The sequence below is a fragment of the Patiria miniata genome, unplaced genomic scaffold, assembly GCF_015706575.1.
Source record: "Patiria miniata isolate m_02_andy unplaced genomic scaffold, ASM1570657v1 HiC_scaffold_7, whole genome shotgun sequence".
NCBI lineage: Eukaryota > Metazoa > Echinodermata > Asteroidea > Valvatida > Asterinidae > Patiria > Patiria miniata.
Window position 1 is genome coordinate 31,166,796 of NW_024037074.1, and position 27,628 is coordinate 31,194,423.

Consider the following 27,628-nt stretch of genomic DNA (forward strand, 5'->3'; position numbering starts at 1 on the left):
ACTTCGGTCTTATAACCGGTTTGGCTTCGGATCTAGATTTTGTTGTTCGCTGATCGCTGACAACGTTAAAACCTAATTGCATTATACAAAACTGTTTCTGATTATTTAAAGGTGGGCCCGTCCGTATCCATTTTTTTGTGTGAAATCGGGACATGAATTTAGCCAGCGTTCCACCAAGAACTTCAAAATCGCCCGAAACCAATGATGAAACCACGGATTGAGAAATGCGTTTTAAGTCTGGTTCCGGGTTTAGCATTACATGCTATAGAACCACAAGGTGGGAGTCCGCGACACGGTGTATGTTTGTTGTTTCATTATGGAGGAAGGAAACATACTGCCGCTGTATATAAACGTACATTATTCGCGAACATTAACGTGACGTGAACAAAAACTGGCAACGCGAACGGTGCAGCGTAAGTCATTGCAAATATTTTTCGCAAGTAAGTTTTGCTTTTATTTTGGGACTCGAGTCTTATTAGCCTTCCTCGAGTCTTATTAGCCTTCCTCGAGTCGAGTCGAGTCATTCTGATGAGGGACTCGAGTCGAGTCGAGTCATTTGCTCGCAGTGACTCGAGTCGAGTCGAGTCATTTACCCGTCGGGACTCGAGTCGAGTCGAGTCGCCAAAAAATGTGACTCGAGTCGGACTCGAGTCGAGTCATTGACTCGAGTCATTACAACTCTGGTTCCTAAGAACTTGCTGGAAACCAAGTCGCTTCGGGAAACGAGCCAAACTGGCTTCGACTAGATCCATCTTTCGACTACATTACCATTCACCGTAGATTTTACAGTAAAGAATTGTAAATGCAGTATTTTTACCACATGTTCATTCACATCCAACTGAACCCTAATCGGTTAGCTGGGTGTCCAGTTTTACTGTTCTTAAGGCAAATCTTATCATATTTTTTTTTTAGCACAGTAGTCCACCATCTCTTTTTTTCCTTGAGGTTTTACTTGCAATTTACATATGGAGTCCGGATTTTTATTTGCTCCTTGCTCCATCTTGCCTCATCTTCACCCCCCTCCTCCTTGTCTTCATATTCTTCTTCTTACCCGTATTTGTTCCCCCAGTCAGGATCCAAGCGTCAGTCGACTCGGCTACCTTCACGATACCCTTCCGGAACACCCTCCTGAGCTTGGGTTGGAGGACGAAATCCTTGGCTCCTCCGGTCACCTCGATCAGCAGCTTAGGGAGGGGCAGGTCCCAGGTGTTGGTCAGAAGATCTAAGATGTCCGAGGCTGGGGTGTCATGAGCCACGCGGACGTACTGGAGGATTGGGTTGTGATCAAGATGTCATAAGTAATCGGAGGTGATCACCGTACTAACAAGTCATCAGAAGTCATTTAGTGGTTATCACAGATTATCACTGTGTTATAGGGGGTCTGCCCGATGTTCCCCAATACGTGTGTTCCCCAATACCGATGTTCCCCGAAATCCTTAGGATTAGGGTTAGGGTTAGGGTTATATGGTAAAGATTTCGGGGAACATCGGTATTGGGAAACATAGGTATGCACCCGTGTTATAGTCATCTCAAGTCATCACAAGTTAGCACTAATTATTACAAGTGATCACAAGTCATCAAAAGAGTCACAAATCATCACAAGTAAATTACAAGTCATCACTCATCACTAGTCATCACAGGTCATCACAATAAGTCATTACAAGTAATCGCTAGTCATCACACGTCATCTGAAGTGAATCATAAGTCATCATAAGTTGAGTGATCAGCTACTACAAAGGCATTTCTTTGTCATTGTTCATTTACTGTTTCTTGTGACCAGACTTGTGACCTGACTTGAAACTTCACCACTTGTTTTTATCTTTCTTAACCTTTTTCTTTTGAAACTTGAAAAATAAACGGAGGGAACAAAAATGGCCCATTCCCTTTCCCCTTGGCCCCTACATTACTGTTTACTGCAGAAACGCCGGATAATTTGTGCTTCACTAAACAAATCATAAGTCCTTCTGTTTTCCTCAAATTCATTTTTCAATAGTTTTTTTTTTTCAATTTTCCATTTCCCATCGTAGCATGTTGTGGGCCCAAGAAAGCATATCAACTTGACCTCGTACCTTAGCCCGCGTAGACGTCCAGACTCCTTGGAACTCCACCTCCCCGAAGGCATCCGTGGGGGATCGGCGCGTGTATCGCCCGTCATCTGGATCCCAAGTCTCGCCTGGTTCTGCTTCTACGCACTCCGGAACGTGATACTCAAAGACACGGCCACACTGGCAACTACAGAAAAGAACGAAAGCCTCTCAAATATCTGCATTAATTTCTGCATCGTTTTTTCTAGACATGTTTCATTAGGCTTACATGCCAAAGTGCCACAACAGATCGATCTATTAGGCCCCGCCCACTGCGCACGTGGGAAACAACATGTGCGCCTATCCAATGCTTCACCGTTTGAGCCGCACTGCATGTTCAAGACGCGCGCGTTATATGCATATTGCCTACCCACGTGATATCAGACCTTTTTCCTGGGCATTGTCACAGTAGTCTGAGTATCACCAATATCCACGGAGCCAAGTCTCCTGTTTAACGTCTATGTTAAAGCATGCAGATTGTATGCCATCTCGCGCCTCAGCCAATCGGAGTCGACTTTACTAAATCGTGACGTCATTTCATTCCCAAATCCGGACTAAACGTGTGATTGGTCAATTCCAACGCAGTGTTTTGTAATACAACAATAGCCGGGCGCGTATCGCATAACATGATACAGAGCACGTGACCACAGCCTTTGTTGCTGTGTCTAGGTTCTTTTTTTTTCGTAACTTTCTCTTTTAAAAAGCTCAGTCTGCCTGCCACAAATTTCCTGTCTCTGGAATTACTTACACGCCTTGTGATTTCTTGCTGGGCACGAAGCGGATGCAATCCACTTTCTTGAAGGTCTCTCTGATCATCTCATGGCCCGAGCGAATCTATGGGAAGAGACGACAAAAAGCATGCTTCACCGAGTATCAACGGACGAGAAAATATCAATATTCGTGGAGCAAATGTTATCTTTGGAGTTGTCCCTCGTCGACCTTTTGACTCTTGTTCCAGGGGTGAGAGCTAGAGAATACAAAAGCTTTTTCGAAATGTGTCTCACAATCTGTCACAATAATCCAACTCCTGAGTAAAAGGGTACCTGTGAGGGCAGTGTTGGTGACTGTGAGAGGTTGAATACGGCCAAGATCGCCGAAATGGCTGCCTACCGGCCGTGTATGCGTTGAGGTTTCAGGAGTGTTTGCCCGTTGAAATAGGGAAAATAATAAAGCGTTTCGATCATCCGTTGCGGCGTATAAAAGCGCTATATAAATGCCTGCTTTTATTATATTATTATTATTATTCAAACAAATCAAATGAGTTTTTTTCTTCCAACGGATTTTTAAAAGGCAGTGGAAACCGGTTTAATTAATAGCATTTTGTTTTCAACCCAAAGCCATGTTACCAACTGCCAAGTAAATGAGTGATAGTTTGGACTCCTTAAATGACAAGTGCAGCTGAGTTTCTCTGACGAGCCCCATTCATTAAGAGTGTCCTCGAGCAACGTAATTACATTTGCCTGCGGAATACGGTTGTAAAGCGGGCAAGTTTGGTATAAGGAATGAATTCCGACGTATGATGTTACGTAATGGGCATAAGAGGGTATGTCTAATTTGCATTGGGAAGAATGTGCATAGAGTCCAGGGGAAAGCGTTTGTAGGTTTATTCTAGCTTGCGACTTCAGTTCACTGAGTTCAGTCACAAGCACAAAGATGGAGCTGGGCGACATTTCCGACCTCGTCGAACTGAAAATTCAAGAAAGTCAATTCTTAAGGTCAAACAAATTAAGTAACCTTCAGTAACAACAAAAGTCAGTGTGAGCCGAATGATGTGCAGGTTGTCAAGATAGAGGAATTGGCGCAAACGAGGGAATGTAGAACAGCATAAGGTCAACAGTAAAGCTATGATCAGTTAAAGGAATGAAGCCGCGGATGTCATGCTTGAGCTTGCGGACAGCTCGGACGCCGACCACCGCAGACCAATATGAACGAAGCTGCCTCGCAGAGGACTTGGACGACGAAAAAAAACACGCATCATGAAAGCCGAGGCAAGCGCGCAGAGAAAGATCAAAACTAAGACAAGACGAAGAAATTACAGTGGGGTAGACGATAATACTCCACACGCAACCAGATCCGAAGCAACGACGGCAGGTTTTAGCGGAGCTAGCACAACGCCGGATACCAGTTACGGCTACGGAGGTCGCAAACCGGAAGCGCTTTTAGCTTGTTGGAAGTTCGGCCACTGGAGTGACGGCCATAAGGTAAGTGAAACAGAGAATGTATTGTGGCGTTATAATGGTCAGGTTCAATACCAAATACCATCTCCTGTAGGGCGCTTAAAGGTAATATAAGAAAAAGGAAAATACAAATGCAAGTAGTAACATACTGAGCATTTTACGGAATGATTTTCAGCTTCCACTGCTAATGGTGTCCGAAAACAAAGCTGAGATTAACCCACACTTGTACGAACAAAAAGTCAAATACGAGGACGCACAGGTTGTCGTAGTCCGAAAATTTGGGACTCTCAATACTGTGTATGAGAGTCCAAAAACTAAAGGTATTGAAAACAATCAAAAACAAGACGATAGACTGGTACCTGTAACAACCAGCTCAACACAACTTCAGAACTGCATCAATCAAAATAAAGTGCCAAAGAGGGGTGCTGTGCATGGGCGTAGCAGGGGGGGGGGGGGGGGGGGGCAAGGGGGCTTGCCCCCCCCCCCGGAAAACGAAAAAAAAAGGAAACAGGAAAAAGAGGTGCGAAGCCAAATTGCTGTTAATTTGATGGGGGAGGGGGCAAATGCTCCCCTGCTCACGCTCGGAAAAATGATAAATTGAGAACATAATGAAAAAGCTAAGAAATTTTGGGGAAAAATTTGCTCCCCCCCCGAAAAAAATCCTGGCGACGCCCATGGTGCTGTGGTCTAATGGTTACGGTGTTCGGCTCGTGTGCTGTGGTACATGGGTTCGAATCCTGACGGGCAACATGGTGCTTGTTTAGCGTCATTGCTAGAGGGCGAACTATTATATTACAAGGATTACGTTTTGTTCAATGGAAATATTTACGACAGCTGCACTGCAGATATGGTTATTTGAAGAAAATGGTAAGAGATTCACAAAAAAATCAGGTGGATTTAAAAACGGAAAGTAAGCTTGTCAAGGGACCGGTTGACCGTATTAAAAATCGGTCCACTTGTCACAAAGGCACTTTATACCATTATTGCTTCGTCCTTCGGAGGGGACATAAAGCCGTAGGTTCCGTGTGATATGCACGTTAAAGAACCATTTACACTTATCGCAAAGAGAAGGGGTTTGTCAAGGTGTTTCTGACAGTGGCTACAATATGCGCCGCAACACCTTGTATAGGCCTACCCTTTTATACAAGTGCTACATAAGGGGTCTCACATTTCTCATAAACTTCATTTGCCGTACCTGTCTTTAAAAAATGTAGTTACCAGGGCCTTGAGTACCTAATTGTTGGCAGATACTTGCGCTATAATAAGACTCCGGTATTTTTATTAAAAGAAACATTTGGCAAGTTGGGAAATTCACAATTATGAATTTGAAAAATAGCAGAACAAGTTATTGTTCAAGACGGTTGATAACAAAACAACATTACTTGCCTACGCTCTTTGAGTTCTAGCCTCCTAGCAACTCATACCCTGTTCATTGGTATAAACGTGTATGCATTTTCGTTGTGAGTGTTCGGAAGACGACGATTTGATTATAAGAATAGACAAGAACCAAGGGCGGATCCAGAACATAAATTTTGTTGGGGAGGGGGTCGGAGGGGGGGGGGGGCCCAAAAGGTTTGTTTCCCAAAAACATTTACGGAGTGGGTAACGGGAACCACTTAAGGGCCCGATTTTTTTGGGGGGGGGGATTCTAGATGCTCCGTGGTGCGATCCAAGACAATTTCTGACCACTTTCACCAATTGTTTTTAGCAAAAGATTGCGGTGTACGCAGTGCCTGCCAATTTTGCGACGTCACTCAAAAAAATTGAGTTCGTTTTTTTTTTGGGGGGGGGGGTGGCCCCCGTTGCCCCCCCCCCCCCCGGCCCCTAGATCCGCTGTTGACAAGAATTGGCAAGATTTCTTGCCGATCCCCCTTTAACCGGAACAGAAGCATTTGCCAAAATTAATCTATATCCTGCCTTGCCGAACGCTGTGACTAATATAATAGTGCAAACTGTTACATGACACAGGATTTGTAAGCGGGCTTGTCCCCGCGTCGAAATTCAAGTCGTTGAAAACTGAAAGATATTTTCTTGTTTTCAAAGTGTCGGTAACAAAATTTATGAAATTTATAAACACCGAGAGAAGGGACATTAGCATGCAGATGTTTTGTTTCGACACTGTTTACAATGACCTTCAACCGTTTGCCTTTATGCTTACTATCTATCATTCCACCATTCTATCCATCATTCACTTTTAATTAACTTTTTTTCCTAGAATAAAAGTACTTCTCCTAATAAACAAATAAAGAAATTAAAGGGCGCAGGCAAAGAAATATTTTAGTGCAATCCTTGAAAATGCACCTTTGTGTCCCATTAAACCTTATTTTCAATTTTCGATTTGCCTTTTTTTTGTTTTTATGCTAGTTCAAATTTCAATATTTATAAGCAAACGGTGATGTAGTTCCGGGCAGAAACCTCAATGTTACAGCTATTTCAACACAAAAAGTTGCTGGAATTTTGGATATTTTGCTGTCGCAAATTTCTTTTCTGTGGCGGTTCGTTGTTGTGTCAGTACATGGCCATAAGCCAATGAGCAAACTTTTCTCACAAATGTCTCAATGAGCAAATTGTTGAGTTGACTTTGCAATTTTAACAGAAAACCCCTAAACTGAACAATGTCTTCCTGAAATGACATCACAACAACAGCGCCCTCAGATGTCCAAAAAAAAACCCATGAACAATTGTAAATGATTAAAGAGCTGCACTTTTCAATAAGATAAACCAAAAAAGGGGTATCATATAGTTTTTATACTTGTGAGAGGAGTAGAAATTTGCACAAAAATGTAGCTCAGAACAATTCTCTTCGTGGACCCTTTAAGTTTAAGTTCCACGATACTGTTCGTAGTCTACATCACCAGTTTACCTTTAAGTCCTCCTGGATGACGCTGACAGAGCGCTCGCTTCGAAATTCCTCCCCTGGAGAAGACATCTTGAACAGAGACTACGGTCAAGGAAAAAGAACTCTCAGGAAATGTCCACAAAACACCACTGGAACGACTGCGTTCAGTTCGAAACTCTAACAGGATTTCGGGGATCACCTTTTCAGCAGACAGGCAGTATCAAAAGTAGATCAAGTTCAGATCTATAGTGAAGCCTATGAGTATGAAGACGGTCTTTCCATGGTCCGATTACAGTCAATCTAGAGCAGCATGTGCACATGATGTCATGTCCAAACAAGTCAGTGACGAATTCCCGGTCCCTTCCTGCGGGTGCAGGCAAGGGGGCACTTTCACTGGGTGTTGCAAAACTTCAACGGAATCCACTCGAAAAGTAAAGAAAACACTATAAACCCGGAAGTTACAGTTTAATTAATCAAGGCTATGCTCCGTTGTGACTCTCCCATGGGGGCAGTATGGGTGTATACAAGTCGTGTGCAGTGTACATGTACATGTATGCGTAGAGTATAATGTGGTATACTGTGTAGTTTGAGGGCTTCGTACAAACTCGGTATGGCCGGTGATGCGCGACCGCTGATACAGTGTCCCTACACAGTTTCGACACCGGCCGGTGATGCGCGACCGCTGATACAGTGTCCTACACAGCCTTTCGTCAAGGCTACTCCATGTTGCAAGCTTCTCAACTCGGTTCGTCCAATCACACTGATGATAAGTGATTACTTCCAAACGGCTCAAAACAAGACCAGCTTCCTAAAAAATGTCGGGGAGACTCGTTATTGCACAAGACCCCAGACGAGGCTGAAAAGACCCGGCAATCGATCCACTTGTCCCGGGGCATGAGGTCAAAGTTGCAAGAAAGAATGTGAAACGACTGCAAAGTGAAACGGTAGTTTTTATTCCTTCATGGTAGAATGCAGTGATATGCGTGCACACTTCTTCCTCCATGTGTGAACTTAGATGGCCGGATATGGCGTGTTACAGACCAATTTACCAGCGGAAAATCACAGGCCTACCGACGTAGAATGTGTCACTCGACTAACCAACTAAGCGGGTAGGCCCGGTTTCACCACAAAAAGACGAAAGACATTATAAATTTTCCCCGAAGCCTTTTCCTTTTTGTAAAACTACCAGGAAAATAATTTCTTTTGATAGTTCCAAAGTCCAATTATTACGACACGGCCTAATAAGTAGTTATACGCAGCGAATGTAACTTTGGGGGGTTTGTCGTTTAATTTGATCGTGACAATTGATACAACAAAATGGACTTTCACTTTCATTATTGACACTCTCAGGCTCATGCTTGTTCTTGTTTTGGTTGTAACTTATAAGGACCATTGTTTCTTCTTAACGTCTGAGCGTAAGGTTGATTACGTGCGGCGGTATGACGGCGCGCGGATCCGCTTTCGTTTTAATTGTTTTCGATATAACCTCTTTTGACCGCATTTACATTACAAACAAAACGTCGCTTCCAGCCTCAAAAAGGCAAATTGGATCAATTGCCGTTCATGCATTTCTTCGTTTGTTTTCCTTCCTCTATGCTAATACTAACACCACTCAAGTCCAAAGTAGAGTGTAAAAAACTAACTTGTTGAAGTTTCAGCTCGATCAGTGGATATATTACAGCTTTCGAGAAAACAGTGAAAAACATGCACAACCTTTTGATCACGACACACGATTTCGCCTTTATAACTAGTGTGTATTTCCGAAAATCAGCAAACAGACTGAACGTTTGAAATCATGATTTCTTCTAAATGACAGCAAGCCAGCTAACTTCACGGTGTGTTTAGTACTGGTGTAGCGTGAATATCCGACTCCATGAAATGTGGACTCATTGGTAGTATTGCGCACGCGTGGGTACGATACTATGCTATTTTTAGGATCGTTTCGGGAGAGTGACCTGTCACGTGCGAGGGATTAACCAATAATAGGGAAAAGGGGTCAGATTTTCATAGGAGTCGGGTTTTCATGTGACACCGTACCACTACGATCTTGAATCAAATTTAGCTGTTTGATAATTCAGCAGGACACTTTTGGATTAAATGTAAATGATCCTTAATTCCTTTAAGTTAACAGTGTGGTATCAGGATTGAACCTGTCAGTCGAATCAATGGCGTTTGATTTCACGTCGACCAAAACAAACCATGTTTGAAGTTGTTCTTTGATAAAGGATAGGACGCCATCTTATAAAACTTTGCTGATATAATTGAGTTGTTTAATATGGACTACGAATTCACTTTTCATACGGATTAAAAGATAAAGTAGACTTGAAATCAAGTCGGTAATTTGCCGGATTTAGTTCACCCACCGCGCACCGGCGCGGCGTGGACACAGCATACCGTCCCATATGGTATACGTGGGGCGGGCACTAACTTGCGGGGACGCTTTGTGCATCCTCGGTCCCAATGTGCGTGTAAATCGATACCAATTTATGCCAATTGCCAGCCAATGATGAACACGATACACAGCGCCGTGCTAGTAAATATTGGGAGCGCCGACAGACAAAACACGACTGTCTAGCGACTTGTTCTCAAGTCTAAAGATAAAGTGGCAGTTTTGCCCGTGGGACACTTGGTATTTCGACGGGCATGCCACTTCTCCACAAATATTCATACCGCCCTCTATCGATACATGGTTGAAAAGATTTCCTAATTGGCTAAACATTGTCATTCTTTCTCCAGCAAAGCCTTTTTTTCTCTTCTAATCTTTGCGGCGCTCAAGCCAATACAAATCATAGCTTTCCGAGTTGGAAAATCGAGATTTTATAATGTAATGGAAAAATTTAAATGCCGCCATGCTACAATAAATCTAAATGAATTAAACAATAATAAATAGTGTCCATGATGAAGTACCTATCGAGAAAACACTAGGAATGGCTTTGGAACTTGGAAGAAGGAGTATGCATCGTCACACACAGAGCACAAACCTGGGACGAAATGAAGGTCACTCTGGGTCAAGTTTGGGAATATTTAACCTACACGACAAGAGCGCTCATTCTTGTTTTACTATACTCCCGAGGACAATGCCTTGTGTTTCCCTTTGCCACTGTAATATAACACTCTTCCATAGACTATAAGCACACGAACCTACTACAGAGGACCGTTTTGAACAAAAGATCCAACGCCCGAGGACTAAAAGGAAATGTTGTTCTCCCCTTGTGTGTCGGTCCTCAGGGGTTATGTAGAACACGTACACCATGTAAAACGATCAATAGTGCTGCTTGCATGTTGCATAGAAATACGATATCATTCCGGATACGGATTTCTCTTCAGGTTCAACTGGCTGATCTTCCACAGACGTCACTAAAAAAAGTTCACCAAATGTAATCTGCATTCATTTTGGACTTTCTGTTTGAAATTCTGCTTTAAATTGAAGGTTTGAAAGAAAAACGTCAGCACAATAATGTCCCCCTGAAAAATACTTATACACAAAGCCACACTATTATGTACACGTATGTTTTCCACAGGCAGAACGACTATACCTTTTCGTGTATTTCCTAGCCTTGTATTTCTATTAAAAAAAAATCCATCTATATTTCAAATGACACGGTTTTTCCTTGCTCTATTTGTAGAGAAACTGTAGAATAGAACTGTTAAATTCTGCGTCAAACAGCGACCAGAGGAACGTTTGTAAACAAATGCCAAGTGCGTGATTTTTATGGGTCGATCCAGACCAGTAAATGGGCACAAAATTGCCTACGCCGGCCAAATCAGGATTTGGATGCCCTCAAATCCTTCGGTATAAGAGCATTTTGTGGGCCATGAGCTTGAGGGTTTGTAAACAGGAAGGGTGGAAGCCGTGCACACGACTGTGAGTTGTATTTCTATGAAATTGGGCCCTAAAAGCGCTACATCGTTTTTCAAAACGGCGAAGGGCTTCAGGACTATTTTAGGGGTGATCATCTTCGGATGGACATTTTTCCCAAATTGGTAATCAGATGCCCCCCCCCCCAACAACTTACGTATCTTGATCACCTCAGAGAGTTGTGAGTAATTATTTTAAGAAGTGTGCGTAATTACCAATAAGGTCTATGGCAGCCCATTTACTTGTCTGGACCCCTTTATACATCATGTACAAGTATGGCGCCCTCACTCGACAGCAGTTTTTTTTGTTCACACACAAATCTAGAAAATTCGAAATGTAAAATGTATGTAGAGAATCTATTATTATAGTCAGGAAATACCTCAAATGTTTGGGATGTCACTGTTCCTGTTATGCTGAAAGACTTGCCTATTTGTGGTTCCCAACTTGGTCAAATATATATATCTCTTCCTGGAAAAACAGTCCGTTATAGTTGGTTCCAACTTGACAGGGAAACCCCTAGGATAACCAGTTCATACCTGTTCCGAAGTAAGATCCACTACATTGCCGTCGACTATTTCATAACCAGCGGCGTCCGGTCTCCCTAGTGGGCGGGGCGACCGGCGCGGGCCGTACCCAGACCCGAAGAGGGTAGTCCGCGGTCGGCCGGCATACCTCCGTCGTCTCTTGTTCATTCTCGGAGTCCAAACGCTGCTGGATTTATGCTTAAAAGTGGCGAATCCCAGTTATGTGGAGACAGAAACTTGGACCACGTGAAACACACCTGCCTCTTTGGTAAACAGTGTACCAAACTGGGTCGTTGCACTCCTGCCAAAATAACAAACAACTCAACGCCATCTCGACCTTTGCTCTTTGAAATAGGAGCGGTGTTTGGACTGTGAATGATTCTGTTTGCGTTACCCCCAAATATATAGTGTAGTTATTCCATCAGTCTTTGTAAACAGCAAGTACAAAAGTTACCATCAAGTTCGGTCGCATGCGTTGCTGCGATTCTACAAAAGGCGACTTCCGAAACTTCACGTTCTTTTTGAAGTTTAATGACCCATATATTATCCTTTGTGCAGTATTCATTGTCAAATTTCGCACGAGCAGTCGGTTTCGGTTTCGCTTTCAAAATGAAATTGAATCTTTACTGTAAATTAAGAAGTCTTCTCCTTTCCATGTATGCCTAATTGATTAGCAATTGGGAATGATGAATTGGAAAAATCCTGAGGTTTTTTCTGACTGTTGAGAAAAACAGGGGGCGTGAAAGTGGGGTGGGGGAGGGGGTGGGGTGGGACATGTGCAATATATTGGTGTCGCTGTATGTTTAAGACAGAGACTTGTTTGAAACAATTTCTGTGCTTAAAAATTACGTTCATTCCTGAAGGTTTCAACTGTTTCATTTTAAGAGTTACTTGGACGCTTTTATTTTCCTCAGCCCTTCTTTTTAGGACTACTATTGTTTTACATTATTTTGTTTAATATTCAGTTCAAGGAGGGGCGGAATTTGTGTTTTCCAGTGGTGCAACAAAAGGTGGGGGAGGGGGAGGGGGGGGGGGGGGCCTAAAGGGGACGAAAGGGAGGTGGGCCCTGGTTATCCCCATTCACAAATTTTGATTGATTTGTAAAATTTTCTGCATTTACAAGTTCTTCATTATCAACAAACGGATTTACGACAGCCATATTTGTTCTTCAAATTTAGCCCCAGTTTGATAAACGTTGACCGGGTCGACTACATGTATATACAGGGTGCCCCCACCCCCCCCCCCCCCCCCCCCAAAGTGTGCTATCAAAACTACTTAACATGAGTATTTCATCTTGATGGAGCATATTAATAATACTTTGGCAGTTAACCTAATTTACATCCAAGTGTAAAATCCCCATGACAATCTGATTCACTGATGTGTAAAGCCCATTGGAAAGGGTGAACAACCCATTTTACAATCTGTTTGCACGAACGGATTTCCATGGCATTTTCACTGATTATACACAGAAGTATGATTAATATGGTCCATCAAGATGCAATACTCATGTTAAGTAGTTTGGAAGAAATAAAGGATATCTGCCTGCACAACTTTTTGGGGGGACCGTCCCCTGTATAAAATTCCCGAAACCATGTTTACGCGGCATTGAATTCTACAAAATCGTCAAAGGCATGTCCGAGATTAGTATCCGTATTCCCTCTATGCAAATAATAACAATCATTCGATAAATGATTGAATAGACAAAGTCAACAAAACACAGTCCAATCATCGTCACTGCTCAAAAATAAATACTTTATTCAGCCATTTCGGTTTAAACACACCACCTTTATCTTTGTACAAATAAAAAGTTTATGTGCCCCCCAAAAACGTTTCGATTAGAAATTAGCGACAGCACATTTAGTGACGGTAACGACTTGTAGTCAGCCAATAAAAGTAAGCCATCAAACTGAAAATTCTTGTTGTGGATATCGATATAGCGCTTGCATTTTTTTTTTAACATTTTACCAAAATAATCTGCCCATGTGCTTAAAGTCAAATAGACACACAATGTAATCCTTGAAATCTGGATAAAGGAAGAAAATGAGGTTCAGAAGAAAATAAGGTGAACAACAATTTTAAAGATTTCATGAAAAAAAAGCATTTGTACATTTTCTTTGAGTGTAGTGAAAGATAGGATTGAAATGATGTTGCACACAACGGATGGAGCTATCACAAAGCGCAGAGATATAGCCACACCAACACGATCACACACACACGCATTCACATTACACTCCTACTGTGGACAATACAAACCGGCCAAAAAAACTCACTTTACTGTGAAAACTCTTTCAACTCAATTTTCTTAGTATGATTTCCTTGAGTGTTCCTCCTCATTTTGCGACAATGTGGGGGGGGGGGGGGGACATTGTGTGGACATGGGAAAGTCCACGCAACGTCACTGCTACCTGGTTTATGCGGACATCTTTTGTTGAGAGGTCCACACAGTGAAGGTAATGCTTGTACACACATACACACACTCACGCTGTCGAGAATTTCTATACGCCCGAGGACAATGCTTTGTGTTTCCCTTTGTCCCTGTAATATAACACTCTCCGATCCCACAGACTTAACCAGAAACCGTACGATCGAGGACCGTTTTCAACAAACCAACGCTCGAGGACAGAAAGGATCTTTTGTTCTCCCTTTGTGTGTCTGTCCTCTGTCGTTAAGCCATACATGTACACACCCACACAAAATTATTCACAGCCATTAATTAAAGAAAAAAACAATATTTCGTGCATGATGAAAACAATAACGGATACATATTTTTTTAAAATCAATATCTCTTTTACAATTCGTGCTCGTTCAAGGCAAAGGTGATAGAGAGACCACACGCAAACTGTAAATAGCGCCCTCATTCCACATCAGTCGTAGCAACTCGTCACTTCGCTTTCCCCCACAGTCATGTCATCATTGGATACACTAAGTACACACCATTGGTCTCCATACATGCAGTTTGTATGTATGGAGATCAATGGTGCACACTTATTCGGCGACAACCATTTTCTGAGATGGCACTGCGGCGGCACCAGGCTCGCGCGAGTCGCACTCAGAGTGTACGCGCGGACTCCGGGCTCCTTCGACCAAATAAATATGCGCCCGCCTTGTCTTTAAGAACGCGTGCGGTATGCGCGTGGGCGTGGAACCACCGCAAAACTGGCTTCTAATTTTGTTTGCCGGATTACACTATCAGGTTTGTAAGTGACTACGTCTGACACGCGCACGCACCACTACTTACAAACGCCCATTGGCTAAAGAGGGCACTTTGCACTACTTCTAGTTCCAGTGGTTCCCATGCTACTCCATGTGTAGTGGGCGTGGTTTAACCTGAAGTGACGTCACACTTACGAACCGGATAGCTTCGACCCAACCTCGCTTCCATGGGAACGAGATCTTGCTGCGCCATGTTGTTTCCCATCATGCCTTGTACGATAAAGGAGTCGAGGCTGGCTTCGACCTGAAGTGAACACTGGCGCATGCGCACGATGCGCGCGTAAAGCGTAAATGTTCTTTAACAATACTCTGTACTGATGACGTCACACTTTGTTTACACATGTGCTTTCTTATGGGAGCCTGGTGGGACGACGGTTTCGTAGCCCCGTAGAAAAGCACACATGTAGATAAAGTGTGACGTCATCAGTAGAGAGGCTTATTATGGCAATTACCAGTGGGAATGAGCGAATCTTTTAACACACACTCCACACACTGACAGTTATTGTTATAAACATGAATGATAATGAAAACGTGAAAATGGAAAATGAAGCTGGTGGGTAACTTTTGCAATTTTACACAATTTGCAAGTTGAACTTGAAGTGGTAACAATATGAAATAAAATATGTTTGACCTAAAACGTGCAATTGAAATGATATCTTTTGCTGATATGTATTTTTTTCTTGCAAAAGTTTTTCAACATATCAGATTTAACCGAATAACCACACTTGCCATAAGAAATTAAAAAAAAAACCCAGAAAACCTTCCTCCACATTCGAAGATTTTCTGTTTTGGAATGATTTTTTTTCAGTTATGCGTCCTCGTCACTTCAAAAAACGTAATACTCATTACATTCAATTTGATCACAGAATTGAAATCTTAAGGATTTACCATTTGATGTGAATAACTGGCAAAAGGTAAAATCAATGTTGAAACTGGAAACAAAGTCAACAAAACTCTTTGTGTATAGTTAAATCACAAAAGCAATAATGTATATATATATATTTAACAGATTAATTACACATGTATATTTATAGTGCATCAGACGTCACGAATGGTTAATGTAAGATAATAAATACAACTTTTTGAACGCACTTTCAAGCTCTGAGAGGACATTTAAAATGCATTGTTTCCTTCAGGAAATTTCTTCGGAGATAGATGATAACAACACTTTGGACATCACCAATCATAAATCGGAGCGATCCCTGTCCTTGTCTATTCTGGAGCGGCTCGTACAATATGGCGTCCCCCACCAAGGTAATAGTGTGTGTACTTCGCTTTTGGCGAGCGGCCATTTTGAACATTCCGCATTAAGTTATTCATCTCGAATGAGTACTGCGCCGATCCCGCTCTCGTCCGTGTGCTTCCCAAAGGGGTCATGGCGTTGTGTCTCTGCCTCCCCTTCAAACAGGCAACCAAAAGATTCCGGTAGCTCCGCCCACTGAAGGCGTACACAAAAGGGTTGATGGCGGAGTTGGAATACGACAGGCACAGACAGAAGATGTAGAAGTTGTAGCTGGCTTCGCTCGCACCTCGTCGCTTGGACTGGAACAACGTGACCAGATGCACGGCGTGGATTGGTCCCCAGCACACGCCGAATAAGACCACGACCAATAACGTCATGCGCGTGATCTTCCATCTGCGCCTGCGCTGCGCCTGCGTGGACGAGGACACGATGAGGTATTTGCTCCAAACAGTGCGCAGAATCCGTAGATAGCAAAATGTCATGACAATGAAGGGTAAGATATACGTGATCAACACTGCGTAAAACTCGTAGCCCTTCTGGGCGTCCAGACTTATAAACTTTTTGGCACAGAAAGCCCCTCCGTCGTCCAGGAACGTTTCCATTTCGTAGAAAACAGCAACGGGAATGTGCAGTAAAAACGAGGCTATGGTAGGAAAGAAACGTTTGAAAATGTTACTGTTGTCATAAATAAATTAACAACAGACTGCCATGAACAAAATACTGTATATCCCCAAAAAGTGTCCGTTTGACTATTTTTAAAATAACTACAAAACCAGTAAGTAAATTTTGATTTTTTGTGTGATTGTGCATATCTCCTTATCATTCGCCTAAACCGCTGTGAGTTTCATTGAATATCAGTCACGCATCACTACACAATTGTCAATTGATCACAACAACATTTTTGGACCCTCTTAGACGAATTTCAGTGCTGTGTTATGTAAGCTGTGTAAAATCCTTCATGTTGTTAAAAGGGCTGCAGTTGGGATTAGAATCATTTGCCTGGCTACCAGTCATCATATCAAGATATCAGTTTAATGCTCAAGGGCTAATGAATCCAGAACCAAACCATATCAGCTTTTTTCACAACATGCAGGATTTTGCACAGCTTAAATAACACATTGATTATTGGATTCGTTGATGAGACATTGATTAAGGCAAAGAACTTGGTCATAGTGTCCAAAAATGATAAATTAACAATTGTGCAGTGATGCGTGACTGAAATTTAATGACACTCATAGGGGTTTAGGCCAAGGATAAGGAGTATATGCACAATCAAAAATTTTCAAAATTGACTTCATTGTTTTGTCGTTATTTCAAAAACAGTTAGACAGACACTTTTTTTGGAATATACTGTATATAACATTCAACATTTAGTCAATGTTATCTTCCGAAACACACTGAACCAAGTGTTATTAACAGTGTTAACAACCAGTTTCTTAAAACCTCTTGAATACGAAAAACGATAATTTAGGTTATGAAATTTAGTTCATGTTTTGTGCCAATAAACTTAACAACGGCATTCAAATATTCATAAGGCTATTTTACTTACTTATCCATATAATGATATTGATAAATGTTGTCCTCCTAACTGTCCGCGTGTGTAGGGATTTCATGGGATGTAGGATGACCATATATCGATCTATCGTCATGGCGGTAATCGTCGAACACGACGCTTGCACCGATACCTGGATCAAACGAGAAAACAAAACACGTTAATTACAATTTGGAACAAAAATCTTGTATTTTGACAGAGCAAACAGGGGCGCCAAAAGAGGGCGCTACGTAGAAAGCCGATGCCCATGGAGGTACTAGGTCCAAACCGCGTATTTCTTTTGTGCAGCATTCATCGTATTTTAACCAATCACATCACACATCCTAACATGAATATTTATCACGCTATGTGGATGGAAGACACGTAGGTGTTTGTAGTGTTTTTTTCTTCAATTAAACTTATCCCAACCAACAAAAACGTTTGCTGAAAATGGACATGGGTTCGAACCACAGATCTTGCGATCCATAGTTCCTTTCACTATCCTCTAGGCCAGTCTGGCAGCTCGACGAAAGCTGTTCTTTGAAATGCTTTAATGTACATGCATGACTGAGTAATAGCAATGGTGTGACGTCATTGTTATTTTCTTATGAATAAACTTGGAATTAGCTGAATAATCATGATTCATTGACGATGTGTGCTGCAAATAAAAACACTGCGTTCAGGCCAGTAAATAGGCCGGAAAATTGCCTACGCCGGCCAAATCACGATTTGCACGCCCTCAGACTCTTCGGTATTAGAGCATTTTGTGAGTCGTGAACTTAAGGGTTTGCAAAAAAGAAGGGTGGAAGCCATGCACAGGACCGTGAACTTGAATTCATGTGAATTTTTGATGAAATTGGGCCCTTAAACCGCTCTATTTTGCAATGGAGCGTAGGCATCGTTTTTCAAAATGACGATGGGCCTCAAGGTCTTCGGATGGAAATTTCTCCCAAAAGTCATAGAATGACCCCCCCACAAATTGAACAGAAAATGAAAGATGATGAAATAAGCTTTAATTTGATGCGTGTCTCAATACCTCAGAGGGTTTTGAGTATTTTAAATAATTTTGGGAATTGCGAGAACTATTGCAGTCTATTTACTGGTCTGGACCCTTTAGCTAATAGCTTGATAACACAAAAAGATATTTGCCTTGCTCGGAGAGGGCGCTATGGTAAGTTTACATACGATTGACTCCGAATCATCTGTTGCTATGGTTAAGGATTTTTGCAAGTGACACGCTTATGTAAGTCACAGCCAAAACGCCAGTTGATCTATTAGTATTATGCCATTACCCAGGAGTTGTCCATACGAGGCATGCACTTAGGAATTAAAATTGGTGGGTGGTTTGAAAGTTCAGTGCCATTTCTGAAGACATGCATATGAAAACCAATGTAAAATCGGTATTTCGCTGTACAGTATATTTTGTATTTTGGTTGGTGATATTTACAGGTAACTTTTTTGTGTGTGCTTTAGATGTCACCCAAAACAACACTTTGTATTTTGAACTTGTTCCACTAGCACATGTCCAGGTCACGACCTCTGAAGAGGTGGAGCCATGCTAGCGTGCAGGTGGTCGTCGCTCGCTGAACGCTCCTTCAACCAATAAGATTACAAGAATGCGCGCGCGTCTCGACCTAAGAATGCGGCAGGTGCGCGCGATCGCAAGCGTAGCCCCACAAAGCCTTCCCTTTTTGTTCACCGGTGTGCAATGTATACCGAAACGTGCACTGAATACACATGCAACGTTACGAATTACAAAGTTGTGGTTTGTATTTTACATTGAAGGAAAACAGGCTTGAGTGCAGACATTGCGGATTAGTATTCCGCCCGTGTGGCTACTAAAGAAGTTACTACGAGTCTTGTTTTACGGACCGTTTTCAGTGTGGCGTACTCACCGTGCCCTGAGCGTTCGTCGGTCCGTGACCTACGCGCCTCCCCCGGGCGGGACACCGGTACACTGACACGGTAAGCAGAGCCGGCCGTGTTCCAAGCTAAATTAATGGAAATTCGTGTTCGTATAATGGATAGGCTCGGGGCGGTCAGTTCATGGGCCAAGGGGAGGGCAGGCAATTATTGATAGGGAAAGGTGTGAAGCCACAATAGTTGGGGAAGGCTAAAGTGCTCCTGGGTGACTTAAGATGAAATCATTTTGAGCTTTGTTTTTGTGACAGTTTTGTGTACATGTCACTTCAAATGATTAAAGGGGTAGTTTTGTAACTTTCTAAAAACAGCGCCCTCTAGGCACGCCTGGGTCTTTCACTTTTTCTCAATAGAACACTCAATATACACCACCTAGAAGTTTTCAATACATTTCCATTTTCAACGCCATAGTGACAATTTCAGAAACGTATAAGACTTTATAAAACAAACTGTGTATGATCGCTAGTTGGTCGAAGGTTGCTCATGCATGTTGATGAGGATAATTATTTCATAGAGGGCGCTGTCCTTTTTTTTAGAGCACACATTTGCAATACCATTTGTTGATGATACCTTAGATGCACCGTTTCCTAGTCTATAGGACTTAATCATGAAGTGGAAATACTTTCTTTGAGGTAGAAATCAAAGCTCTCGGTGGAATTTATTATTTTTTGAGACATTGTCATTCACAAGAGGTGAAAGGAGCTAGTTTGATGTCATGCATATTAAACATCACCTGCCAAACAGTTGAGGTTGGTAAAATAATGTATTCGGGTCGCACTTTTTTTCAGTTGACAAAGCTGCCGGCCTAAAAAACATCGGATGCGATGAATTTTCATGATGCAGCGATCACTATGGGGGAAAAACAAAGATTATTCGCAATTTGAATGCTTGGGCTGCGGCCGGGGATCGGATCAAGTTATACAAGTCCAGAATTGTTTTTCGGATCACAGGTGGAAAAAAAGAACTACAAATGCGGATGAGTCGGCCATTGAGGATTCCCAGATGATATCCGACGAGTTTCGTTTCATGGAGTCGGATGATTCGATTGTAAGAAAGGGAAAAAATGACAATGGGCTGGTCCCCGCGGTACGCTGTTTTTCACAACCTGCCTTGGGGTATTATAGGGGACCAACGAGGCGAGTCATCATATAATCCAGTTTCCTTTCTACTTGGTATGCACACTGATACATTACACCTTATTGGCGCCGTCACTATTGGCCTTGTGATTCGACCAATGAAAAGAGCACATTTTGTGACCTGTTGGATAAAAAAAAACCGATTCTGAAACGTGTTTTAAATCAGGATCATCAATTTGAAGCATTTGAGGGTATTCGGGCATTTTATTATCGCAAGCAGAGAGGAATTTGCTCCAAAAACAAATGGGACAAAAATTCAGCGGATCGTGCATCCAGTTGTCCCATAGTTTGTCAACCAGACGACTTTTTGCGTAACATCGGGCTTCCTTTGCGTTTACAAAACCCGGATTCAGACTGTTTAAAAGCGGTTCATGCTTAAAACAAATTGGAAATAGTCTAGTCTTTTGATCATTATAACATGACGCATAACATGGACCAACTTTGAGCAGGATCACCCAAAGCTCAGTCAAAAAAAAAAATCTGGTCAAATTTTTCAAACTCTCTGCAGGTTTTTTTTTCTAAACCCCGGCCTTGTCTCAATTTTGACTTTATTTGTTACGAATTATTTAGAAGCCCTTTTATGTCCGAATCATATGAAAATACTCTCGTTTTGGCCTCTGATAAATTTGGCATCCGACACAGAAACATACACCCATCAATTGAGCCGGATTTTCCAAAGTAAGAGGCTGAAATCTCTAAAGGCTAAATCTGTGTCGAGGTCAACGGTTTAAACAACAACTCCGCATATTTCGAGTAGGCTCATGCTGTATTGCACCTCAAGTTGGCCAAATCTAGTCTCGATTCCGAACTCGAGACGACACTTCAAATGACAACGAGCGGCTCAAGATATCAGCGTGCGAGTCAAGAAGACTTTCAAGGGACGAGAGCCGGCAGACAGCCGTCCTTAAAGGGATTTACGGCCTTGAATGCGCCCAATTTAGGTACAAAACGCGTTCAAACGAAATGATATTAAATAGAAAGAGTATATAAAAGTAGTATATAAACATCCACAAAACCATCCTTTAAAAACTGGGCGTGTTTGTGTTAGTCTTGCGAGAATCATGCAAAAACGAATTTCGGGGGTCACAATTTTGTCCCCGAAAAAAAACGAGCTGTTCAGCGCTTGTTGGGATCCAGCCGCACAGTGATCATTGCACACTGCGGACGCGTACGAAACAATATTTGTGTATTTGTAATGTGTGTGTACGTACCACACACTCAACGGGTACGCTGCATTTATTATACACGACTTGAATTACGTATGGGTATGCCACAAAATGTCCGTCGCGTCCGAAGAAAACAACCGTTTTTCCCCGTCTTTTCTCGGGAACAGTAAGACATTAGAACTTTGTTTCCTTTCAACCAGACCTTTGAAATAGTATAATTAAACAATTCAGAACATGAAATTTCGGGGATTTCAGACGTAATTCCCTTTAATGTGAGATATCTCAGCTATTCCTCGCACTTGACTCGCCACACTGAATCTGTTGTTTGGATCCACGCGTTGCAGTGTGTGGGCCACGCTTCAAGGGGTAAGGAGGGGTCACGAAGGTAACTCTGTTGTACGAAATTTGACGTTTAAATGATTAATCTGGCTAAACCATTTAATGTCATCATTCACCTATATACACTGTTTTTCTTCGAAAGGCCGGTGCAGCAAATTATTTTTCAAGTTTCTTCCCTCGTGCTGCCTAACCACTTTGGAACTCACTGCCAGAATCCTGGTTCCCCCTTCTATATAATTTATCTAAGTTTAAACGCAATGTCAACAGACACCTCTCTCTTTACTTGCCTGATTACTTTGTTCTGCTCTGGTAGACGCCATCTCAAACTACATTTGCACATGCATTTGGCATTCTCATCAGAAAAAAGGGGTGCATCTTTTAATTAACAAGAAAACAATTAAACGACCAGTTTTAATTTCAAAGCTTTCAATGTAACCTTCCCCAAGAGAGCATTGCTCCAGACCGCTGGCACGCATCATTTTAACTTGACGTCTCACGCCTTGCTTATACCCCGCCTACACCTCGCTCAGTCTTGTCACGGCCCTTCGGCGCCATACCGTGAACCAGTCTCCGATGTCCAAGAATTCGTGTTTCTAATTTCGTACCGAAACGCACTCATAACTCACTCCATAGCGTAAACCTTATTCAAGCTAGTTTGGAAGATTAATCTTTATTATCTCCAATTGAACAGTGTCCAGCCAAGTTGGCAGTGACACAAACACAAACACAACTGTGCAAATCAAACAAGCCGCAAACAGAGCAAACTGAAATCACTCATCGGAAGTCTTTTCATCATGTTGTTTCAATTGCATTAATATTTAGTCGGGCGCATGCGCACCGTTACGTATTACCAAAATGGTCTCTGCCGCCACCAAACGTCCAAAGTCTCAAGTTGTAGATGTTCTTTTGCTGGTTAATTTCTTACCTGACAAGATATTTTATATTTTGTGTGTGTGTCATTTCGTTGTTTTTCATATATATATATATAGTTTGCAAAGTTAACGTTTACATGACGAATATTTGAATGACGAATGCCGATGGCTTCTGCATGGTTAGACAGACGAAACGATCAAAGTGTAACATTTCTATCTACGAAGAAAACTCACGCGGGACTCGACTCATACTATTTCTTTAGCGGAACATGCACATTAAAATTACATCGATCTTATATGAGTTGGGCTGCAACTAAATATGTCATTCCTGTATATTGTACTAACTTTGCTGGTTGTGTCAATTGCAGCCACCAGTTTTTTCAGTGTGGGGGGGGGGCTGGAACATTTCATGGGGGGCGTCATGTAGATCAATGATAATTTTGTTAGAAACTCAAAATCTCAGTGGGGGGGGGCGACTGGGGGGGGGGGCGACAAGGTTTCATGGGGGGGGGGCTGTCGCCCCCCCACGCCCCCCTCCCCGTGGCTACGCCACTGGCAGCCACATTTCTAAAATTATGAAGAAAACAAATCTCCTAGTCCCACGCGTACCGTGTTTTGTCATTGGGAAAGAATGTCGAAAACTTTCGATACCGGATGATCATGCGACTTTTTAGTTATAATTTAAAAATGACAAATTGAAATAAAAATGAAAGCTTATTCCAAGATGGTAAAGTTGTTTTGTCTTTTGGGGATTGCTATGTCTTTCTGAAGAAAAAAAATGTTACCTAGATGACTGTATTCCATCCTTCAAGGAAAATCGAGCAATATAAATGTATTATATATATGTGATGGAAATAGATTTATGGCTTAGGGATATTCAGGCATTATCGTTGCGTTGTTTGCAACTACATTTTTACATGAGTACACTGCACCTTCAAACTCACAGTAAAATAAAAATCTAAAAGAAAGTGTCTCGAAGCGAAGATGGAATTTGCACGAACATTGCCGACGGCTTCAAAGCCCGATTAAGCGAATGATGGCCGGCTGCGGGGGAGCGTGTGTTCTCCAGGATCTATCAATGACAGACAGTATACCGCGTCTTGAAACAAGGCTACTCATCTAAATGCAAACTGTTGCCTTGGGCAACAATTAATGGACAAGCAATCGAGTGTGGCCTTCCCTCGTGGAGCATCCACCGGCACTTGAACTACAAACCAACACACATAAACACATCGCCGTTGAGACTTCACCCTCCCTAGCCCTTTTCACCCAGCCAGGTTTTTTTTTTACCTTAATATCCCTCTCTAGAAATTAATTCTCACTTTTCCGCGAGAAAAATGATCGCGGTAACACAGTGCATGCTGCACTCTTGTAGTGGGACAGGAAAAGCTCAATATTTTTGTGAGTGGGCGCGCGACTTTGCGGTGTACCGTTGCAGCGTTTAGCGAGCGTGATACGCGCTATTGCATTACGCAGAGGTAGGACTCTGGCAAGCGGAGACAACGGATCGATAGCGTGACCCGAGACAGACGCCAAACAGCCCGTAGGAAACCCGGGCCTGTTCCCGCTTCTTCCATGCATCCACGGACCTCCGTCACTGCTCTTCTAACCCAATTCCTGCCTTCCGGAGCGCTCCGTTATTATCGTCATTGATTCCTCTCTAGTTACCTGCAGCGGGCCTATCGGTATGTCTCATACCGAGGCCTGGGCTGAAGCCAGTTGACCCACTTCGGGTGTGTCTAAACAACTCACCCGCTCCACTTCACAAACAAACAAATTCAATCACCTTGGACTTGTTAGGGTTTCTGTATCCTATTTAAAAATAAAACCCAATAAAAAACACTGCGCGTAAACAGTCTGGCGAGTGTTTACCCTAGGGCGCCCTCTGTTAACTAAATCAGACAGTCGAGTTCTCAATGCGTTGCCATAAATGTGGACATTGCCATCTGCAATGTTGAGTACTACGTATTCTGAGAAATAACGTCCGAATCTACAATCTCGTTTCTTGAGATCAAAATAAACGAGCACTTATGACCAATTAAAAAGTAAATTCACTTTTTTTTTACACAAAATGTTATTAGTATCACCCACAGATTACACACTATACGCAGTGCAATAACAACCCCTACAAAAGGAAACAAAATAACATCATTAAACGAATGGTTAGTTTAATGAGGTTGAAAATGGTTGTGAATTAGTTTCGTGTCAAGTCGTGACGAGTTCTTGTTTCCCTTGAGTTGCCGTTCTGTTGATTTGCTCGCCATCAAAGTGCCCGGGTCCCACCGGAGAGTCCATTCCGCTTCTAAATCAAACACCGAAGAAGTTAATGGATGATTCAGTCGAACACATCCTTATCATCAAGACGCAAAACCAAACGGCGGCCATGACGCTCGGAGACAAACTAAGGAAGTAACGTCTCCTTTTCAACAGGGTGCGGAGTTCAACATTCTGTCCGGCTCGCTGCTGCTTTTTTTTTTTTGGCCCAATAGCATCACTAATCAAATCACCGCGACGTTGATTCAATATAATTAGACCAAATAAATACATATTATCCGCACCGAATGGAAGCTTTGTATCACTCCCGTTCCGGTAATATAATATCCTTCTAAATGGCCGCTTAAGCTGCACATAATTGGAGAATTTATCCCAAAATCAAAACCCAATTGCGAGCGAGGCGGACGACGCCATTTACAGCCGTTTAAGGTTCTATTTATTTTGATTTTCTTAAATCCGCTATTTTCCACTGTCCTAAACGATATTCATATTTATAGCTGCTTTTAACGGTGGAGCATCTTCTTTGCCTGAGAATCAAATCTGTCAGCTCGCTTAATCTCCAATCTTCTAATTGACCCGCTGCGAGAGGGAGCCAGCCTCTCGCCTTCCTTATTTTCCCGGTTTCAATTGCTTTGGAATTAGGGCAGGGGGTGGGCCGGCGCTCCGAATCACAAGTGAAACAAGAAACAACTTGTGACATTTGACTCCAGTCGCTCGTCCGCGGACTTGGCGTGGTTCAGCGTGTCCAGCCATACCCTGGCGACGGGATGAATCGACTCAGGTGTCCCACGAGTGGCTGTAAATCCGTCCCGCTGCGACTTCCGTCGTAATTGAATGAGAGACACTCCGGGCACTTGAAATTGTAACTTATTTTTTTTCCTCTTTTCTTTTCCCTCCAACCCTCAGAACAAAACCAGCTGCCCTCAACGCGATTGCGACAGTCCCTTCCACTTACGGCTATGTGAGGGAAGATGGGACTTGACTGAAAATACCGATCCAAGCTTTTGGCGGAATGCTTAACTGTTTTGTGACGATAATCAGCTACTACTTGTTGTTCTACATCACCTAGTGCTTATACCAAAAGTACCTTCATAAGAAGCCTATACGAGGTAAGACTCACTTCTTTGTTTTAAAATAGTTGTAATAATTTCAAGCAGAAAACACAGTAAGCTAGAGCATTTTCATCCAGTTGCTTAGCTAGAAAATATCCAAACGTCTATTGTGACCATCAGAGAAGGAATGATTGAAACTGAAGTTAATTTTTGTTGCTATTGCTGGAACGTGTTGATGATAACGGAGTACAGCTGGTAATTTATATCTCACTTGAGTAATTTGTGTCAACTGCATGGGTGTTCTATTAGGTTAATTGAACTTCACATTTTAGTAAATTAACCAAATTTATTTTATGGTGAAGAAAAGGTGTGATTAAAGCAGTTGTCATGGAAACCATGCTTTCCTACGTTCAAAGTCCAGATGTAATGTCGATGACTGTATCAATTAGAAAAAAAACCCTTGGAAACAGCTTGCATTCTGAAAGCGGCAACACACAAGATGTATGGAACTAAACACGGTGGACAACAAATGGCAATTTTTTTTAATATATAAACCAATGTTCCAAGGGGACAAAACTACTCCAATTTTTTTTATCCTTAACTCAATTCAAAATGTTATACGATGAGAGACTCACGATTCTCGTTATGGAAACGTTTCCTGAAAGCCCCAAATAATGATAGCGGTACATTTTGTTTTAGTTTACACAGAGCAGTGGCGGCATTTTGATCACATTATTGTGCCGGCCTTGCGACCGGAGGGAGTCGATTTTCGTCAATTTGCTCACTTAGACTTTGCCCGTGCTGATTGTCATGGTTTTTTGGGGGTGGTTCTTCTTTCACCAGGATATCATCTTGTATTGATGGTTTGTCTTTGTAGCAATCTGTACTCCCCGGAGAGCTCTAGCGATGTAATCGGCGTCAGTACTACGTCCCGGGGGTTTGTAGTTATCAGACATGCTACCAGGAACAGAAGTTATACCAAGAACAAGCACACATTCTAAAGGATACCACCGTCGGGTATAACAGGTAAGTCGTGTCGTGGTTTTCACGCCCCCTTCCGATCAATATACAACGTACAACTTTTATGTGCAAAGTTTTTTTATTCATGTGTGAATAGTCGATGAAGATGTAGGCTAGTACTGCACACATCATTACGCCAGAAAAGATCCCAACAAATTCTGCAGTCACTTAATACGTTCCGCTACATTAAAGAAGAGCATTCCGTAGAGAAAAAGTTGTCAACTAACGTCACGTTGTGTTTAGATTTGGCTGTGTGCAATTGCAAATCAGGCATATAAACTACAAATGTATAACGCCTTTTGCGGACGTGTAAGAAATCACATTTTGTGCATTGGTGATTGGTCACCGCTGTTCGCCAGCACGGTGCTGTATTGACACA

At 42.3% G+C, this 27,628-nt stretch overlaps 2 protein-coding genes and 1 long non-coding RNA gene across 5 annotated transcripts in view; 1 reads left to right on the plus strand and 2 right to left on the minus strand.

Moving 5' to 3' along the window:
• Nucleotides 1-11,824, minus strand: part of LOC119745766 (transient receptor potential cation channel subfamily M member 3-like) — a 29,234-nt gene extending 17,410 nt beyond the window's left edge. Inside the window, exons 1-4 of one of the 3 annotated variants that reach the window (XM_038222361.1) lie at nt 11,496-11,824; nt 2,833-2,918; nt 2,070-2,232; nt 1,052-1,265 (exon numbers count right to left, since the gene is read on the minus strand). In XM_038222361.1, coding sequence (XP_038078289.1) covers nt 1,052-1,265; nt 2,070-2,232; nt 2,833-2,918; nt 11,496-11,651 — 619 coding nt within the window. In that variant the 5' untranslated portion in view covers nt 11,652-11,824. Of the gene's footprint in view, nt 1-1,051; nt 1,266-2,069; nt 2,233-2,832; nt 2,919-7,124; nt 7,747-11,338; nt 11,464-11,495 lie in introns of those variants that run through there. The other 2 variants (XM_038222364.1, XM_038222362.1) reach the window with 2 other exon arrangements.
• A 1,390-nt stretch (nt 11,825-13,214) lies between these two features.
• On the minus strand, nt 13,215-18,786 carry LOC119745127 (G-protein coupled receptor 54-like). Its single transcript, XM_038221351.1, has 3 exons — nt 18,763-18,786; nt 17,489-17,624; nt 13,215-16,582 (listed from the first exon to the last, which is right to left on the minus strand). Exons 1-3 carry the CDS (start codon nt 18,784-18,786, stop codon nt 15,909-15,911), a joined length of 834 nt encoding a protein of 277 aa, XP_038077279.1. The 3' UTR covers nt 13,215-15,908.
• A 392-nt stretch (nt 18,787-19,178) lies between these two features.
• LOC119745767 lies at nt 19,179-27,255 on the plus strand. Its single transcript, XR_005273654.1, has 3 exons — nt 19,179-19,435; nt 26,084-26,286; nt 27,107-27,255. It is a non-coding gene; the product is annotated as an uncharacterized LOC119745767 (long non-coding RNA).
• The last annotated feature ends 373 nt before the right edge of the window (nt 27,256-27,628 follow it).

Excerpts from the sequence above, each read along its gene's own strand:
- LOC119745127 (XM_038221351.1), bottom strand. The coding sequence starts at position 18,786 with ATGCCTCGTATGGACAACTCCTGG. Across the intron at positions 17,625-18,762 it reads CTCGTATGGACAACTCCTGG|GTATCGGTGCAAGCGTCGTG; the intron begins GTAATGGCATAA and ends CGTTTGATCCAG. Across the intron at positions 16,583-17,488 it reads CAATATCATTATATGGATAA|CCTCGTTTTTACTGCACATT; the intron begins GTAAGTAAAATA and ends TTCCTACCATAG.